At 47.0% G+C, this 19,579-nt stretch overlaps 1 protein-coding gene across 2 annotated transcripts in view; it reads left to right on the top strand.

Annotated features, from left to right (window-relative positions):
- FGD5 (FYVE, RhoGEF and PH domain containing 5) overlaps positions 1 to 19,579 on the top strand; it is a 120,875-nt gene that overhangs the window by 53,865 nt on the left and 47,431 nt on the right. For both annotated transcript variants that reach the window (XM_041762271.1, XM_041762272.1), the window contains 2 exons: positions 12,467 to 12,525; positions 12,638 to 12,668. In XM_041762271.1, the coding sequence (XP_041618205.1) occupies positions 12,467 to 12,525; positions 12,638 to 12,668 (90 nt within the window). The remainder of the gene's footprint in view (positions 1 to 12,466; positions 12,526 to 12,637; positions 12,669 to 19,579) is intronic.

Raw genomic sequence — 19,579 nt, 5'->3', positions numbered from 1 at the left:
ATTTATAGTGTTTCTAATTTTTATGCTCTACCAACAGTATTGCAGTGCACTTGTTCACACATCTCCTTATGCACAACACTTTTCTCTAGGGTAGATCTCAGAAAGGGATGGGTGGGTCAGAGAGGTGTGCATTTTCAATCTTGTACATGCCACCACAGTGACCCCCAAGAGGCCATTATGGTGCACTCCCTCCTGGCAGCCCTCAATGTAGGAGAGTTCCCAAATTGTTGGACCTTGGTGGAGATGTGAAGGGGGATTCCTAGAGGGAGCAATCTTTCCTGGTTTCCTCTTGCTGTAGGAGTTTTGGTGGTGCAGGGAAGTGGGGAGAAGAACATTTGCTTCACCTCATTCTTTCATCTTCCACCCTCTCAGAAAATTCTCCTTCCCCAAAAGTTAAAGACCTCTCCCCTCTGTGCTTCTATATCATCAAGGGGGGAAAAGGAGCCAGATTTCCCATGTCCAGCCCCCTCAAAGGAGCAGACCTAGGGAAAATGTGAGTGATAGTGGAATTGCTTCCCAGGGGCCCCAGGAAACATTTTTGGGGTGAGCCCCACCCTTCCTAGAGTTTGATGTAAAAATAAATGAAAGGTGGTGAGCTCCACTCTTCCAGATGTTTTGAGGTGGCCACATCAGGAGAGAGACTTGGAGCAGGCCAGGAAGCTGAGCCCAGCTGTCCACTCCTCTGTCAGATTTCTCCCTCTCTTCCACTCAGAGATATTCAGGGGGTGTGGGTTGAAGGAAAGAAGGAAAAAAAAAGGAAGAGCAAGGACATAAAAATAGATCCAGCTGTGACAGGAGACAAAGGCTGCCTTGGCATGTCACTCCTCCCTGACAGTGAGCCCAGTTTTCAGACTGAGACTTTTCAAGCTAAATACCAGCTCCCTGGAGACCAGCCCAGGAGTTGGTGGCCTCTCTGAGCCACCTCCTCCCTTCATCTCCTCCTCCCTTGCCTGAGTCCCATTGTCACCACACTGCCCTGATGGGCCCACCCTTGAGCCCAGGCAAAAGTTTGCCCTGTCCTCTGGAACAGGCCTGTCCTGATGCCCTCCCTGGCTGCACCCACAGTCCAGCTGGCCTAGTCTGGGACTTCTTGCTGGCCTCATGCCCCCAGGCCTTGCACCTGCCACCTCCCCTCAATCATCTCCCTGAACTCTGGTTATTTCCACTAGGCCAGGCCCCCACCTGGTTTAAATGCCAACACATGCTTTCTCCATGCCAGTCTTCTCAACTCATTATGTAGCCCTGACCATTGGCTCCATGGCATGTGCTCACTCCTCCCAGTCTCTAGAAGGCCCTCCTAAATCTGTAGAAGCTTCCTCAGGCTGCAGCCTGTTCTTCCCAGAAAACAATCTGATCCCCTGGCAAACATGAACTCCCTCCTGTCTGCATCTTCTCTCTGTATCCCCACTCAGTTTCTCCCCATCCCTCCTCTTCAGCAGAAATTTATTTACTAAGTACTTACTGAGCACCTACTATGTACCAGGCATCCTTCCAAGGGCTTAACATACAGCAGCCCATAAGACAGGCCAGGGATTGTATGGAATCTGTCCTTCTGTGACTAGTTTTTTTCACTGAGCATAATGTCCTCGAGGTACATCCATGTTGCAGCTTGTATCAGAGTTTCCCTCCTCAAGACTGTACGTACATATCACATTTTGTCAGTTTATCCATTGATGGATACTTGGGTTGCTTCTACTTTCTGGCTATTGTGAATAATACTGCTATGAACATGGTATACAGATGTCTCTCTGAGACATTACTTCTGGTTCTTTTATGTATGTCCCCCGAAGCAGAGTCACTAAATCATAGGATAATTCTATTTTTAATTTTTTGAGGAACCGCCATACTTTTTCCACAGCATCTGCCTCATCTTACATTCCCACCAGCAGTGTGGGAGGGCTCCAGTTTCTTAGAGAAGGCCTTTATGTGACAGGGAGGAAACCTCTCAGCAGGGAGTTGAATGGTGTGAGCCAACAAGAACTGGGAGGGTCTAGGGACAGAGAAGTCTGGACAGAGGACAGCAGCACCAAGGTGGGAAGGTGGAGAATGAGCCTCAAGAGCTAGACCAGGTCTGTAGACTGGAGTACAGGAGAGGGAGATGGGCCGCAGAGGTTCATTAGGACCTCCCTCAGCCCACAGACATAGTCATGTCTTCCCCACTCCCCCACCTCCCTGACTGCCATCATTGCCCTGACCTCCATAAGCCAGGGTCTCCATGCTGTCCACCTCACACCCTGGGCTCTAGTGTTATTTTGCCTGAGGAGCTCCCTCTTCCCTTGGTTTTTACTGGCTACCTTCTGTCCTGGTTCTCTCCCTACTTCTGTGACTGTCCAACTCTATGCTTCTACATGAGGTGTCTATTTCCCAAGGCCTGAGCTCCTTCATCCTCATCTCTCATCCTGTGTTCTGCTCAGGCAGGCCATTCCAGGCCAGTGGCCAGCCCTACTCAGGTGACCTCCAGAGCTGACCTCCTGGTCTGACCCCTCTCTGCAGCCCCACACTACAGCCTCCAGATAACCTTTTGGTCCCTTCTTGGAAGCCCCACAGATACTCTTGCCCCGCCACCCCGCCCTTATTTGCATTTTGCTTTCTATAGCTTCAGTTACCTGTGATCAACTTGATCTAAAGCAAGTGATCCTCCTTCTGACATATATTCAGAAGGCCAGTAGTTGCTGAACACCATGTCACAGCGCCCACATTGTTTATGTCACTTCATGTCATCATGTAGTAGGCGTTTTATCATCTCATTGTCCTAACAAGTACAACCAGTGTGTGTACAGTACTATAAGGTATTTTTAGGGAGACCACATTCACATAACTTATATTGCAATATATTATTGTAATTGTTCTGTTTTATTACTAGTTATTAGTGATCTCTTACTGTGCCCACGTTTTAAATTAAACTTTATCATAGGTATGTATGTCTAGAAATAAAGCATACTTTAAACAGGCATACCCTGTTTGTTACACTCCACTTCATTATACTTCACAGATACTGCATTCTTCACAAATTGAAGGTTTGTGACAACCCTGCATCGAGCAAGTCTTTTGGCACCATTTTTTCCAGCAGCGTTTATTCACTTTGTGTCTCTGTCACATTTTGATAATTCTCACAGTGTTTTGAACTTTTCATCATTATTGTACTGATTATGATGATCTGTGATCAGTGATTACAACTCAACATTTTGTAGCAAAGTATTTTTAATTATGGTATGTACATGTCTTTTAGAGTAATGGTACTCACACTTAATAGAATACGGTATAATATAACATAACTTCTATGCACTGGGAAACCAAAAACTGTATTTGACTCGCTTTACTGTGGTATTTGCTTTATTATAATGGTCTGGAAAGACCCACAGTATCTCCAAGGTATGCACATGTGAGGCTTGGCGAACTATCTGTGGTTTTAGGCATCCCCTGGGAGTCTTGAGATATATCCCCCAATACTAGGAGGGTTTACTGTGCCTCCAACTCAGCATATCCAAAGCTGAACTCTGCATCTTCCCCATCATGTCGGCCTGCTTCTCTTCTTGTATCTGCCATTTTGGGTGTTGGCACTAGATTCTAAAGATTTGAAATCAGGGCAGCCCAGCTGGCTCAACGCTTTAGTGCTGCCTTCAGCCCAGGGCCTGATCCTGGAGACCCGGGATCGAGTCCCATGTCGGGCTCCCTGCATGGATCCTGCTTCTCCCTCTGCTTGTGTCTCTGCCTCTCTCTCTCTCTCTGTGTCTCTCATGAATAAATAAATAAAATCTTTTTAAAAAATAATAAGAAAATAAAGATTTGAAATCTCTGGCATTTCATCTTCTATTATCATGTGTTAATCGTAGATCAAAAAGAATTCAACAAACTCCAAGGCCTTTGGCCAGGCATCCTGAAGGATTCAAAAACAGGTTTCATCTGTTCTTCAGACCTGAGCTCAGGGTCTTTGCATTTGCAATTGCCTCCACCTGAAGCTCTCCTCCCATCCTCTGTAGAGCCGGCCAAGGGTTCTTCTACATCCTTAGAGAGGTCTCCCCTGCCCATTCTGCAGTGCTCGGTTACAGCATTCCTGTCTACTTCCTTCCTCATACTTATCTCAAGCTGTGATTATGTCTTTCTTTTTCTGCTTTACTTACATGCCCTTTGCCTTTCCCTGTAAGAATAGCTCCAAGAGGGCAGGACCACACTTCTTTATTTGTAAATACTTTTTTTTTGTCTTTTTAAAAAAAGATTTTATTTATTTATTCATGAGAGACACAGAGAGAGAGAGAGGCAGAGACACAGGCAGAGGGAGAAACAGGCTCCACGCAGGGAGCCTGAAGCCAGACTCCATCCTGGGACTGCGGGATCATGCCTGAGCCAAAGGCAGATGCTCAACCACTGAGCCACCCAGGCATCCCTATAAAGATTTTATTTATTTGTGTATTTGAGAGAAAGAAAGCTCATGAGTGTCAGGGCAGGGGCAGGGAGGGGCAGAGACAGAGGGAGAAGCAGGCTTCCTGCTGAGCAGGGAGCCCAATGCAGGGCTCAATCCCAGGACCGCAAGGTCATGACCTGAGCCAAAGGCAGAGCTTAACTGACTGAGCCACCCAGGTGCCCCCAGGACCACACTTCTGTTCACATTTGTGTCCTTATTGCCTGGCACATAAAATAGTGCTCAGTAAATATCCCTGAAAAAAGAAACTAATAAATAAATGAATACATTAGACTCAGTTCCTGCAGTCAAGTAAGGAAAACAAACTTAGATGCGTGACAGTTTAGTAAAATGAAAACACTTGTTTGGTCCTATATAATTCACTTTGCACAGTGAAGAGGCTGAGCTGGGAGCCAACCCATCTTCTTACCAGCTCCCCAGTAATCATGTAGAAGGTGTGACAGTTCAGCAGAGTAACACAGGAGATGTTTCAAAGCTGTGTGAGTAGAGGGAGGATGAGAGATACAGTCACTCAGAGGTCCTGAAGCAGTCAGGGCACCTGCATGTCCCACACCCCTTATTCAGAGTCCTGGTGGAGCCAACAGGTTGGGTGTGGACAGTTAGGATGCCCGTACCCTAAGAGAACTTCTTCTGTGGCTGATTTTCCTCTCTGCTATGTCTACATGTGCCCCTGGCCCCAGCATGGGATTGGGGCCACCATCACACTCATCCTCCCTTTCTCCTTCCTGGCTCCATGGCAGCTACTCTGTATACCTAGTGTGCAGCCCTGCCGTCCAGAGTTGGACATGTAGGCCTGCAGCACCCCAGGCACTCCCCAGACTCACCGCATCAGGATCTGCCGATTCTCTAGATCCCCTGCGGTATATGTCTGTTCACTGAAGTTTGAGCTCTGGCCTGTGTACGTCAGCCAGCCAGTCTATATGAAGCCCTCACAGGACCCTCAGCCCTTGGAGGTGCCAGGAAAAAAACCAGTGGGGTGCCCAATCATGGGGCACTCACAGCCAAGGTGGGAAATGAAAAAGCTGCTGACATGATAGTCTCTAAACCTTAACTTTGTGTTTTATGTTCTTTTCTGAATGTTTTATCTCATTTATAAACAATGGCTGTCTGTGAGATAGAACAATTGTGGGGCAGCCCCTTTGTCCTCAACTGTGTGAGTTAAGCTCCAAACAGTGTAAGTGGCCCAAGTCTTAAGAGTCAGGGCAATCAGGGAGGCTTCCAGGAGGAAGTGAGGCCTTAGTTCTTCACAAAGGGGAATAGGATGTGGTTAAGTGGAAAGGAGAAGGAGAGTACATAGGAGGCACAAACAGCATGGAATCCAGCCATTGACTGGCTTCTTGAGGTCATGGCTGGTCCTTTCTTGACAAATGAGAAGGTGAGGACAGGAAGACTAAATATATGAGCCATGTACTAGCAATGTACTGGTCTTTCAAACTGAGAACTTGCCAATCGCAGTTATGGCCACTCTCTTAGGATTCTAGAAGCTGAGAGAGCTGACAGGAGCATTTTGATGTCACTTTGTTTTGTTTTGTTTTTCATTGTGGTAAGAACACTTCACATGAAATCTACCCTCTTAATGTCCATTGACAGTTGAATGGGTAAACAAAGTGGGGTCTGTTCTTACAATGGAATATTATTCAGCCTTGAAAAGGAAGGAAATCCCACCACATGATACAGCATGGATGAACCTGAGGGACATTGTGCTAAGTGAAGTAAGCCAGTTGCAGAGGGACAAATGCTGCATGATTTCATTTCCATGAGGAATCTAGAACAGTTGAAGCAGAGAGTGGAATGATGGTTGCCAGGGGCTGAGGGAAAGGGAAATTGAGAGTTGCTATTCAGTGCGTATAGTGTCCCAGTATGCAAGGGATTGCTGTGTCTTACAGGAAGGAAAACTAAAGCTCATAGAGAAGCCATTGCTTGCTGGAGGTTATTCAGCAGGTTTGAGGCAAAGTCTGGAGTAAAAATCAGGTTTCCTGGTCTCTCACTCAAGGCCTTCCCAGATAACATGTTATTTATATGAATGTATTACAAACTGCATCCAGAACCAAAGATTCCTTCCAAAACTAAAAGTTTTTTAAAGCATCTAGGCTAAACCCAGACTCACACTAGCCTGACTTCAGGAACTAGAACTGGACAGGTGTCAACATGAACTGGAGGCAGCCACTTGGTCCTGGGGGAGTCGGGGGACTTCTGTTTGGTCCCACCTTCTCCCTGCCCTCCTCCTGGCAGGTGTTGCATCTCTTTCACCATCCTTATCCCTTCTTTGCCTCCTGCGGGAGCACAGGTGATGGCTGGAATAGAAATGTACCATGTCTTCCTGAGCTCCTGTCTCTGAATTTCCCAGTGGTCACTGAAAGCTGCGCTGGAAATCCCGACCTGAGTTCCAAGGGGAAGGACGTTGTCTGTGACAGTGGTCCCTGGAGGAACTTCAGAGACTGTGCTTTCCAGGAGTCTGGTGCCACCTGCGAGTCCTGAGCACTCTCCCTTCTCCAGATGTGACCTGAGAACTCTCTAGAGAGCCCCCTCCCTGGGACCCTCACAGGATTTCCCCAGGGCTTGAAACAGCCAAAGAAGGCAGCCCCTCTTGTGTCCAGATGAATTTTTCTTTCAGTGGCATGTGTGGCTGAGGAGGTTGGCAAAGATGGAGCACCAGGATGCCTACCTTGGTGCCCTGCCCTCACCCAGGTTTAGTATGTGACTTAGAGACACTTTTGGAGATTGCAGGGAAGTTTTGGCATAGGGACTGGTGGGAGCCAGAGATGGGGAAAAACCAGGTGTAAAATTGAGTTCCATGGGGCATGGAGGAATGCAGGAGTGGTGTCTGGAAATGGTCTCTATCCTGAGTCACAGGCAAAGGGTAGGACTTATCTGTGCCTCAGTTTCCTCATCTGTAAAATGGAGGTAATAAGAATAGTACCTTGCTCATGGGTTTTTGAGAGGATTCAGTGAGAATACATGGAAAAAGCTTAGAGCCATTTTTAGCATATACTAAGTGTTCAATGAATGCTAGCTGTTCTATTATTAAGTAGGTATTATTATTACCACCACTGTGTTACAGATGGGGCTCAGAGAAGAGAAATCACTTGCTCAAGGGCATAAGTGTAGGAAGGGGTGGAGGCCAGGATTTGAACTCAAGTCTTGTGACCACAGACTCTCAGCATCATGCTGGATCATAAGTCTTTCTGCAAGTGCCAGGGAGCCACAGGAGCCACTCAGGGCCACAAGTGACAGCAGAAGGCAGCTTCCATGACTGAGGATGGATTGGAGTAGGTGAGAGACTGGAGCTCCTGAGAGCTAAGAGACAAGTTCAGTTGAGGGTGGAGGGATGCTAGGAGCTCCAAGATAAGGACCAGACAGCTCATCGCTTCCGAGGACTGAGTGTGGAGAGGGCCCAGGCGAGGCGGAGTGTTTATACCTGTGGGCCAAAGTCATCTGAGGAGGAGGTGTCAAGGAGCTAAGAGGCCAAGGGTCCTGGTGTGGAGAGTGGAGTGCCCCAGTAACCATGGATAGGGAGAACTGAGCCAGGACATGGGGCTTAGCCAGGGACTGACAAAGACAAGTGTGGAAAGAAAGAGGTGGCTGTTTAAAGGCAAGTATGAACCCAGGAGGCCTGTAAGCAGAGAAGGTGGTGAGCAACTAGGAGATAGTTTGGGGATAGTTTCTTCCTCTTTTGCAAAGTAGGACGTTGTGGAGAAGGACCATGTGGCTCCTGGGCCTCCTTGGGGCCATTTTGAGGGCTTCTCACAGTAGTAATAATTACTGTGACTATTAAACAGTGATACTGATGCCTCCCTCCTCTGTGGCTCTTCACCGAGAAGAGCTTTTCCACCTACAGTCTTGTATGAGCCTTGCAACAGCCTCTAAAACAGCCGTTCTCAAAACCTTTTGGTCTCACACCTCTCTCTCCTCCTAAGACTGATTGAGGACCCCAAAGAGTTTTTGTTTCTATGAGTTTTATCAGTAAGTATTTACATGAAAAAGTAACACTGAGAAAAATTTTAAACATCTTTTAATTCAATTAAAATTAACAATTATAGGTCCAATTGATGTTAACATAAATGGCCTTTTTTTATGAAGAATAACTTTTCAAAAATACTTAGTGAGGAGTGTGACATTGGTTTCCATTTTTGCAAATTTTCATATGTCTAGCTTCCTAGAAGACAGCTGACTTCTCCCAGCTGCCTCTGTGCTCAGTCTGTTGGAATTGTTTGAGCCAGCTTCACAGATAAGTCAGAAAAGGGAGCTAGAACCCCAGAGGTTCTCAGGCCATACTTGGAGAACTCTTCTAGAAGGAAGCTAAGCACTCACATTTAATAGCTGGAGGAGGGCAGCCCTGGTGGCCCAGCGGTTTAGCGCTGCCTTCAGCCCAGGGTCTGATCCTGGAGACCCAGGATCAAGTCCCACATCGGGCTCCCTGCATGGAGCCTGCTTCTCCTTCTGCCTGTGTCTCTGCCCCCTCCCCCGTGTCTCTCATGAATAAATAAATAAAATCTTTAAAAATAATAATAATAATAGCTGGAGAAACAGGCATGGAGACAGAGGACTAGGACTCCTAGCTCTTCCTTTGACTGCTACCAGGAGGGCAGCCTGAAGGACTAGCCCTCCCAACCTGGTCCCAGAATAGCCAGGGTTGACCGGCTGGTTTGCCTGAGGCCTGTGGAGGAAGTGCAGGACTAGGCGGCCCTGGGGAACAGGGAAGATAAGCTGCTTTGGCCTTGGGCAGAGGGGCCAGCAGCAGCCTGATATAACACCCACAGCGTCAGCCTGAGAAATGTGATAGTGCAGGCCCTGGCGCCCCCAGCCCCCACACTCCTGGGAGGAACCCTGTTCCCAGAAGTCTGTCCCTGGACACTGCCGTCAACCTCAGAGTTCATTTCCTGGTTAAACAAACATCTATATTAAATGGCCCGGTTGGGCAACGCCCAGTAGCAGCTTCTGAGGAGAGACTCAGGCACATGGCCTGCCAGGCCCCCTTCTTGTCCGGCTGGTGAAGACACATCCATCATCAGCAGAGTCACTAAAGCAGGACAGCCCCGTGTGTTCCACCCAGAGTCTGCCTGTCTGGCAGGAGGGGTTGGGAAGGACGTGCAGAGTGGCCCGTGCCCCAGCCCTACCAGAAGTCTGCCCCTCACAGCTTTGAGATTGTAATGATAATGGTGACAACTCTGAAAGTTGGGTGAGCCTGCCCATGCCCATCCATCATCTCATCATCTGGTCCTTGCAGGGTGGGAGTGCTGACCCCGTCTTCTGGATGAGGACGCAGAGGCATCTGAGAGGGGCTTACCCTCAGCCAGATAGCCACTTATGGCCTGGCTAGGATGTGAGTCTGGGCATCCTGAATTCCAGCATAGCTCTTTCCTGTGTACCATGGTAGGCACTGCTCTGAGGGTCGGAGACCAGAGAGAACTGAATCAGGATTATCCTGGGTCCTTCTGGAGTGCCAGACTCCTGCTACCACCTTTCCAGTACAGGTGAAGAATAGGTGTTTCCCAATTTGAAAAACTCTGCCATCCATAATGAGCAGAGATGCCATCTACCAAGTGCTTACTTTGTGCCAGATACACTGCTGGGTGAAGTGCTTAGTTGTTGAAGCCAGACTACCTGGTTTTGAATTTGAGCTCTGCCACTTACTAGCAGTGGCAAAGGACTTACTTGGGGCAAAGGATAGGACTTATCTGTGCCTCAGTTTACTCATCTGTAAAATGGAGATATAAAAATAGTACCTTGATTATAGGTTGTTGGGAGGATTCAATGAGATTACATGTGAAAAGCTGTTCTTAGCACATACTAAGTGTTCAATGAATGCTAGCTGTTCTATTATTAAGTAGGTATCATCAGCATCATCATCATCATCATCATTACCACTGTGTTACAGATGGGGCTCAAAGAAGAGAAATCACTTGTTCAAGGGCATAGGAGTAGGAAGGAGTGCAACATGGGATTTGAACCCAAGACTTGTGACCCCAGAGCACAGGCTCTCAGCATCATGGTGGATAACAAGTGAGAATTGAATCACAGGCCCCTGGAAGATAGGAGATCATCTTGTCTTCATTTTATTGGAGAAGAACCTGAGCTGGGGATCTCCTGACCCCTATCCTTTACAAAGTCATTCTATTGATGGAAGCATAACCAAAGGGTTTCTTAGCTGTTAAGGCCTGTCCTGGCAGCATATATTTTCCATTGCAAGGGTTTTGTTTACAAAGCCTTTTTGCATGTGGGACTCTGCAGGAGCCCCTGCTTGGAAGGAGTGAGCTACTCTTGTCCACAGAGCCCCACACTAGCCCTGCAGAGGCAGAAGGCAGACAGTGAGTCATGATTCGGCGCCTGTGGGAGGGCGGGAGGCCAGGTGAGGCTGGAGGCCTCCGCAGGCCTCACTATTTCCCCTGCTGCTCCATGGATGCTGTGACAGCCCGCCAAGAAGCAGCAGTGAGATACAGGAGGGAGAATGATTGAGGGCCCAAGTTCTGCCCTATTTGGGTGGCCCTGGCAAGAACAAAATCTCCAAAAACACTGTGTTTCTTAGCCAAGAAACTATGAGGGTTGAAGCAGCCAGAGAAGGGAACTCATTTATTGAATGCCTACTGTGTGCCGGGCACAGTATCTCATTTCAATTATTCAGATGTTGATTGAACATCTGTGTGCAAGGATAGCATCAGGTAGTGTGGCTGCTGTAAAGAAGAGCACAGCAAGATGAAAGGTTATACCAAGTGGCTCTCACCCAAGGGTAAGATTGTGCCCCCACCTGCACTGCAGAGGACGTTCGGGAATATCTAGAGACATTTTTGTTTTCACAACCTAGGGTGGGGTCTTTTTTTTTTTTTTTGAAACCCCATGGGTTGGGGTCTTGACCATAACACTGTATAGTTGCTCTCGCAATAGTGAGTTTCTGGTCATTAGAGTAGATCATTCACTTGACCACTGGCTCCTAGAGTTTAATAACACACAGGTTCAGGATAGAAGGGAATTTAGAGGTTACTTTATTCACACATGGGGAAACTGAGGCCCAACCTCAGAAAGTGACTTGTGCACATAATACCAAAAGGCAGTGGTGGAGCTGGAACCAGAAACCAGGTGTCCCATCTGAGTGCCCTCTGCTCCACCGATAGCCACCCCACCCCTAGCCTTACCTGCGCTTTCCTGTCATCAACTATCCATTCTTTCAGGCTACCTCACAGTGTCTTTGCTCTTCTGGGTCCCAGCCAGCAGCTGTGTCTGATATCTGGCAGGTTCGGGGCCACAGAGGAGGGGCCTGGTTATGGCAAAAGGACCAGCCAGGTGTCTGCCTCAGCCCCCACCCATCCTTCCTGTTTATAGACATCATCTCAGTTATTCCCAAATCTTACAGGTACAGAAGTTGGGCCTTAGATGATTTAAATGGCTCACCTTCTGAGGTCAGCCAGGATAGTTAGTGCTTCCCAAGTGGAACAAACACTCATTCTCTCTTTCATTCACTCATTTAGTTCTTTCAGTCAAAAAAGCAAGCCTATTATATGTGAGGCACTGGCCATGCAGGGGTGAAGTTTATGGTTCCTGCCCTCCAGGAGAGACATAATTGGCATCCCGAGAGTAGGATGCCCCAGAAAGGATACTTGAACCAGCTGGTTCAGGGAGGGGATCCAAAAGGGCTCCTTGGAGGAGGTGATAGATACCATGGTAAGTCTTGAAGGATAACTGAGAAATAGCCAGGCAGAGAAGGAGAAAAGGACACCAAGGGGACAGAACATGCAAAAAGAGCTCCCTGTGCACCAAGAACCACAGGTTATTCACGGTTGCTAGGCCTGTTGATGGAGGCCAAGATCACACAGTCGTGATTGTGGCCACATATTGAGCACTTACTATGTTTTGGGCAGTGTGCTGAGCATTAGCTCAACAACCTTCTGAGTTAGATGCTTTCAATATCCACACTGGCAGAAAAGGAAGCCATGAGGTTGAAGATTTCACAACTTGGAGTTCCTTCTGTAAACCTGACACTGTTGGAGGTGGGGTCTCCCTTCCCCTCTCTGAATTGGTGTTGTCCCTCCTGATCACTCTTCCCTCTTGCAGATGGAAGGACAGTCCAGAGCCCACATCATCGCACAGGAACTGCTATCTTCGGAGAAAGCGTGAGTTCCCAAGCAGCTGCCTGTGGCCTTGAGCTTGTTCACAGAACATCGCCCCTCCCTGGCTTAAACAGGATGGCAGTTAATGCAAACTCAACCCTCTTTCCCTCTGCAGATATGTGGAGATGCTCCAGCACTTATATCTGGTGAGTTAATCATTTCCATTGTCCAAAACTAATTGCCCTTTTACAAGGCTGTGATATAAGAGACAGAAAAGCAGTGAGGAGACAGGTGATTTCGATGAACAGAGGCTTGGCAGCAGACAGATGTCCAGCAAGGCTTTTCGTGGACATCTGTCTCTTGATTCTTGTGCTTCAGGGGATGAATAACACCACGCTCTCCATGGATATGTCTCCCTGCCCATGTGTATGGGGGGGATGTGCTGAGGTTTCTGAAAGGGTGTTTGCAGTTTCCTTAGCTCTCTTGCTGAGGAAAGCAGGGAGGATAGTTTTTGTTCTGGGTCATTGCTCTGTGTGTGAGTTTAGGTGTGTGTGTGTATGTATGTGTGTGGGTGCATGAGTGTGTGTGTGTGTGTGTATGTGTGTACATGTGATGTATGTTTAGGTCTGTATGGAGGAGATATGTTAGCACAATGACAGAACAGCTTGAGTATAGAGAGGCTTTCTTAGTCATCCTAGCACTGGGGCAATGACACCTGAGCCAGTGGAGAGGAGATCCTCTGGACTTTCAGAGGAAAGGAGGCCAGACCTGAGGACTTCCTGGGTATCAGGCACTGCCACCCTTTACAACCCACAAAACTGCCTGGAAGGTCTTCCTCTGCAGTTAGATCAGTTCAGTTCAACAAACATTTTTGAGCACTTACTATGACAAGAGCTGGAAAATAGAAAGTCAAATCAGACAGGCTCTTTCCCAGGAGCTCCCTGGCCAGCGAAGGACACAGATTAGAAAATGAGTAATCATCTGGAATACAGGGGAAGGGACTGACAACCTGGGGAAATCTAGACAGGCTTCCCTGAGGTGGTGACTTTTGGGATGAGTCATAAAGAGGGGTGAGGGAAGAGGGTACAGCAGAGATGTCAGAAGTGAGGGAACATTGAGAGCACCTGTTCCTTGAGATCTCTAAGCTATTTCCAGTCCCCTAGTAGTTTAGCATCTGGTTGCACACTGTTGGGCATTGCTCACCATGTCTATCCAAGAACATCAGAGTTGGGAATGTCCACCCTGGACATTTTGTCTGTGGTGATATGGAAGCCCCAGGAGGGTGACTAAGCCAGGTGCCTTATATTCCCAGTGCACTGTCATGTATTAACCCTACATCTCCCAACTGCCTTTGGAATTCTTTGTGGGAAAAACCTCTCTGGATGCAACAGAGCACCCAGCACCAAGCCCGGCCTCTTGCTGAGTCCAGCTGAGGTTCTTGTCAGTGACATCACCCTAGTGTCACATTGCTGTGTGAGCAAGGGCTCTCAGGTCCCCAGAAGCAAGACAGAGCACTACTCTGGTCTCTGCACCCAGCCCCTCATTTTTGCACTTTAGAATGAAAGCTTTATGTGCATTATGAAACCCAAAAGCCCTCTGGTATGAAATATACCACCCTCTTACACCTAAAAGATCTCTTTAGGAAGGGCAGGAAGAGTCACTTCCATTTTTAGTTCTCTCTCCCTTGCCTCTGAGCTGGCAGCATGACAGAGAGGCTGGGCTTTTTGTTTTATGACTTTGTTAAGAGGGTTTTAACTGGGAAACTTCCATCTGTGTTTGCACTGCTTCCTGCCAGTTGGAAAGATGCTGAAACCGCTGGTAATCCATAATAATATCCTGAGGAGAAAAAAAAAAAAAAGAGCCCATAAAAGTCACAACTCATAAGCTAGTTTTGGGAAATTGTGGTCCAGAGCTACATTTATGACGTCAGTGTGTATGGGGACAGAAGTGGCAGGAGACCCCCAATTTGACTCCCAAGTCCTAGCCAGGGACATGAGTCTTAAGGAGACCTGTAAAGTTTGAGACATTCTCCACCACTCCCAATCTGGATCTATTCCTGATTGCAAAAAGTGGCAGGTTCTCTCTCAGAATTCCTCCTTATAAATTTGGTGCTATTGAAATTCCAAGACTGCTCAGTGATGGGAAGAGCTGACCATGCATTCTGAACCTCCCCGGCTAGAAAGGTCTCTGGCTCCATTATGTTGTTTTGAGGGGTGGTAGGGTAGCGCCTGGTCTTCTCTGTTTGGGAATTCAACCCTGTGCTTGTGAAATGGTAGATAGACCTAACTCAGGGATTACTAAAAGTTCTGATCATCCAAAATTGAATCCTAGTGGTCAAGAGCCTGTTTTTGTGTACCCTATTAACTAAGAATGGATTTGATACATTTTATTTATTTATTTATTTATTTATTTATTTATTTATTTATTTATTTAGATTGTATTTATTTATTTGAGGGCAGGAGCATGAGTAGGAGAAGCAGAGGGAGAGGGAGAAGCAGATTCCCCACTGAACAGGGAGCCTGACTCAACTGGGCTCCATCCCAGGACCCTGAGATCATGACCTGAGCCAAAGTTAGCCACTTAACCAATTGAGCTACCCAGGCACACCTATATGGTTTAAATGTTTGTTAAAAAATGGCAAAGAAAAAAAAATGGCAAAGAAGATGCATCAACTATACTTCAAATAAAACGATGTAAGAATTTTCAATATATTCTGGATATTAGACCCTTGTCAAATACATAATTTGAAAAAAAAAGTGAAGAAGATATGACTGAGACTGTATGTGGTCCACAAAGTCTAAAATATTTATTATGTGGTCCTTTACAGAAAAAGTTTACTGACTTCTGGGTTAAGGACTCCCTTCTATCCTTCCAGGAACTCAGTCATAAATGCATTCATCCCCCTGCCCATCCATCTGTATAATCATATTCTCACCCACTCATGTAGCCAGCTTTTCAACCACTCTTCTGTCCTTTAATCTGTCTGTGCCCCCTTTGGTGTACATCTGTGCTCCCATTCATAACCACCCTCAATTCACCCACTATTCAGAGGCCCACCCATCCTCCCTTCCGGGCATGCATGCATGCATGCATCCATCCATCCATCTACCATCCCATCTACCCATCCATCCATCCTTGTATCCCTCTGGCTTACTCCTGTTGGATGGGACATCACAGGATTTTTACAGTGCCTGTGGCACTGAGATGGGCCTTCAAGCCCCAAAGATAAATAAGGCCCAGAATCTGCCTTTGAATATGGGTCTCTTTTTTGTGGGGGAAAAGGTTGAAGTAGGGAGGAGAAATAAGTAAACAGTCAGTTATGCTACTCTGGGGTAAGTATAATTTGCACAATTATAGTTTTGTGCAAAATCTGCAGGAGCATGGGGAAAATAGAGACTTATTCCCCTTTGGGGTATCTAAGAAGATTGGCAGAAGGGGTGTCCTAAGATGGACTTTGAAGGAGCCCAGTGGAGGAGGGTACATAAGGCAGGTGGTCAGCATGGAAATGCTCACAGGCCTGAAGGTACATGGTATGTCTGGAGAATGATGCATCATCATACATGGTTAGAACATGGATAAGTTTGAAAAGGCAGGTTGCAGGTGGAATTGGGGGGACAAATGATTAGTCCAAAAACCAAGCATAAATCCAGGCCATGGGCTTTATGCTTTTTCTTATATGTGATTTGTTATAGACCTTGAACAGCTATGGCCTGTGGACACCTTCAGTGCTCTGCTAATTCATCTACAAAACAATCCCTGCCTAGCAAAAGCTGAAAATCCCTACCATGAGTTCCTCTTTTGGGCTAAGGCATTGAAGGCCTTTTCAGAAGCCAGTGTGCCAACTAAGAGAGGTGACCCTGGAGGTTATCACTGTCTGATTCCCTGAGAGAAGCTCTCTTCTCTAAGACGTCCTATACCATCTGATTTGATTGCTATCTGCCTTTCTGGTACTGACTCCTACCACTTTTGTTGTTTGCTCCAGCCACTCTGACCTTCTCACTCTTCTTTACATACTACAATACATTTCCATTGCATGGCTTTTGCACTTGCTTTTCCTGCTGCTGGCATGTCCTATCTGTGATCTAATATCCAGTTCCTCCTTCTCATTCTGATGTCAGCTCAAAGAAGTGGTGCCCAAAACTTAGTGGCATAGAACAAGCATGTTATTATACTTGCAAATTCTTTGGCCCAGGAGTTTGGACAGGGCAAAGTGGGGAGAATGTGTCTCTGCTCCCCAGTGTCTGGGGAGGACTTCAACACTAAGAGCAACTTGATGGCCAAGGGTTAGAATCACTCTAAGTTTCATCATTCAGGCTGGTGGTTAATACTGGCTATTGTCTGAGACCTTGTTTGAGCTGTTGGCCAGAACACTTACTTGTGGCCTCTCCATGTGGTCCCTCTGCATGGGTAAGTTTGGGCTTCCTCACAGCATGGTGGCTGGATTCCAAGACTAAGTGTCCCAAGAGAGAGCCAGGAGGAAGTGCGTGGCATTTTTATGACCTAGCCTCAAGTCACGTAGCACCACTTCCACCATACTTTGTTAGTGGAGACAGTCACAAAGGTCTACCCAAGTTCACAGGGAGGAGATATAGTTTCCAGCATCAATGGGGGAAATATCAAGCTTACATTGCATAATGACCATGTGAGATAGGAGATATTGTTATGAGCCATTTGGGGAAAATACAATCTACTACAGAAGCCTTTTCTAATCATTCTATGTCAGTTAAAAACTGTCTTCAACTGCTAACAATAAAAACCCAGTTATGATAGCTTAAATAACTTAAAGGCGATTCTCTCATGTGAAATAAGACCAGAAATAAGAGATCTATGTCAAGTTTAGCAGCTCCACAAAGTATCAGGGACCGAAGTTTCATCTTTCTGTTACATCCATTTCCGATGTTCCTCATGAACACAGGATGGTTCACTAACAGGATGTTGCAGTTCTAACCATCACATTCAGGTCCCAGGCAAGAAGAACAAGAAAGGGGGGAAATTGAAAGGTCATGCTTCCAGCCCTCTGATTTTAGTATATGTGCTGCCAAAGCAAGCATGCTCCCAGCCCTCTGAAAGCTTTGCTCAACCACTCCTGCTTCTGTCTCACTGGGCACTACTACTTGCAAGGGACATCAGGGACAACTGGGACATCAGGCACCCAGGGAAGGCTCTCCCCATTGCGAAGGCAGAGACCAAACAGAAAGCACTGGAGGACTTCTGAGATTCAGTCTCACTTCTCACAGAAGCACATCGTCACTTCTTTCTGCCTACATCCCAATGGCCAGAGCAAGTGCCATGGTCTGGCCCAAAGACACAGGACAGGGATCTGTTCTCCCCATGATAGGCCATGGCAAGGATGTGAATGCTGGGGAGGAACCACAGCTGTGCCTCCTCTTCTGCACCATCTCACACTTCATGTTATTTTCTTCACAGAACTGTTCATATCTAAAATCATCTAATTTATGTATTTGTTTACTTGTGATGTATTTTCATTTTTGTTCAGTTCTAAGTACTTTCTAATTCCCCTTGTGATTTCTTCTTTGACCCATGAGTTATTTAAAATTATGTTGTTCCATTTCTAACTATTTGTGAATTTCCCAAATATCCTCCTGTTGCTGACTTTTAATTCCATAGTGGTTGGAGAATATACTTTGTGTGGTTTTAAATTTTTTGAGATTTGTTTTATGACTGGCATATAGTATATCCTGGAGAATGTTCTGTGTGTGCTTGAAAAGAATGTGTTTTCTGCTCTAGCTGGTGGCTGTCCTGTAGAGATCACTTGGATCAGGCTGATTGACAATGCTGTCTTCTACATCCTTGCTGGCTTTTTGTCTCCTCCTTCTGTCCCTTACTGGGAGTGGAGTATTGATTATTGAGTATCTATTTCTCCCTTCCATTCTGTCCACTTTTCTTCATTTATTTTGGGGGTATTTTTAGGGACTTGTTTATTGCTTTATCTCCCTCACTAAACTCAGAGCTCCTTGACGACAAAGAGCTTGACTGGTCCCATTCCCTGTGTCTTGTGAGGCCAGGTACACCATTAGGGCTCAGTAAATATCTGATGAGTGAGTGATGGTGGGGTCAATCCTTCCAGCAGTCTGAACCACTTCTTCAGTTAGAAATACTTCCTGTGCACTCCTTATGTGCTATGTACTGAGTCCTTGACCTTCCAGAACTGACAGTCTAGGGAGGAGACAGGCACAAAAAGGGACAATGTTAGTACGATGGTAGGGGCATACTGAACCTGAGGTTCAGAGGAGGCACCTGTCCCAGGCTTTTGGGGATTGGAGAAGGATTCCCAGAGGAAACGTGTCTAAGCTGAGACCTGAAGGATGAGAAGCAATTGACCAGGTGAGGAAGGCTTGTACCTGGCAAGGGGATCTTCATGTGCTAAGGTCTGGAGGCCAGAGATTGGCTGTTTGGGAACTGAAAGAAATGCCGCATGGCTGGAGGGTGTGTGTGAGTGAGAGTCATGTTCGAGGGGTGGGTTTGATCCCCAGAAAGTCTTTGGGGAGGCCATTGGGTGATTCCAACAGGAGGGGTCACTGGAGTGCTGCAGGTGGTGATTGGCTGGCTGAGGGGTGCAGGAGAGGCAGGGAGGGTTCCACACTGACCTTAGATTTCCAGCTTGCTGACTCATCATAGCATCAAGTGCTGGGAGGGATCAGAGTAGGTGCAGGGGTGATGAGGAGTTTAGTGTGGGTCTTATGAAGTGTGAGGGGTGGGAGAGGGACATCTCAGTGATCAGCTGGGCACTGGATGTGCACCAGAAGTGATGGAGTGTGGAGATATCAACTGAAGCCCCGGGAGTGGCCGGGAAATCCCTAAGGGAGTTGGGGGCAGTGGGGAAAGGGCTCTCAGGTGCCTGAGGCCGGCAGGTTTTTGGGTTTTTAAAAATTTGTTTGAGAAAAAAAAAAATTGAGAGAGAGAAAGAGAGTGTGCACAAGTGGGAGGAGGGGCAGAGGGAGAGGGAGAGGGAGAAGCAGGCTCCTCACTGAGTAGGGAGTCCACGACAGTGATGATGATGAGGACTATGAAACAGGTCTCAATCCCAGGCCCCAGGGCTCGATCTCAGGCCCCTAAGACCAAGATTTGAGCCAAAGTTAGAACTTAACCAATGAGC

The sequence above is a fragment of the Vulpes lagopus genome, chromosome 7 (genome assembly GCF_018345385.1).
Source record: "Vulpes lagopus strain Blue_001 chromosome 7, ASM1834538v1, whole genome shotgun sequence".
Classification (NCBI taxonomy): domain Eukaryota; kingdom Metazoa; phylum Chordata; class Mammalia; order Carnivora; family Canidae; genus Vulpes; species Vulpes lagopus.
The sequence above is the reverse complement of the archived record's forward strand: the minus strand, read 5'-3'. Positions and strand labels throughout refer to the sequence as shown.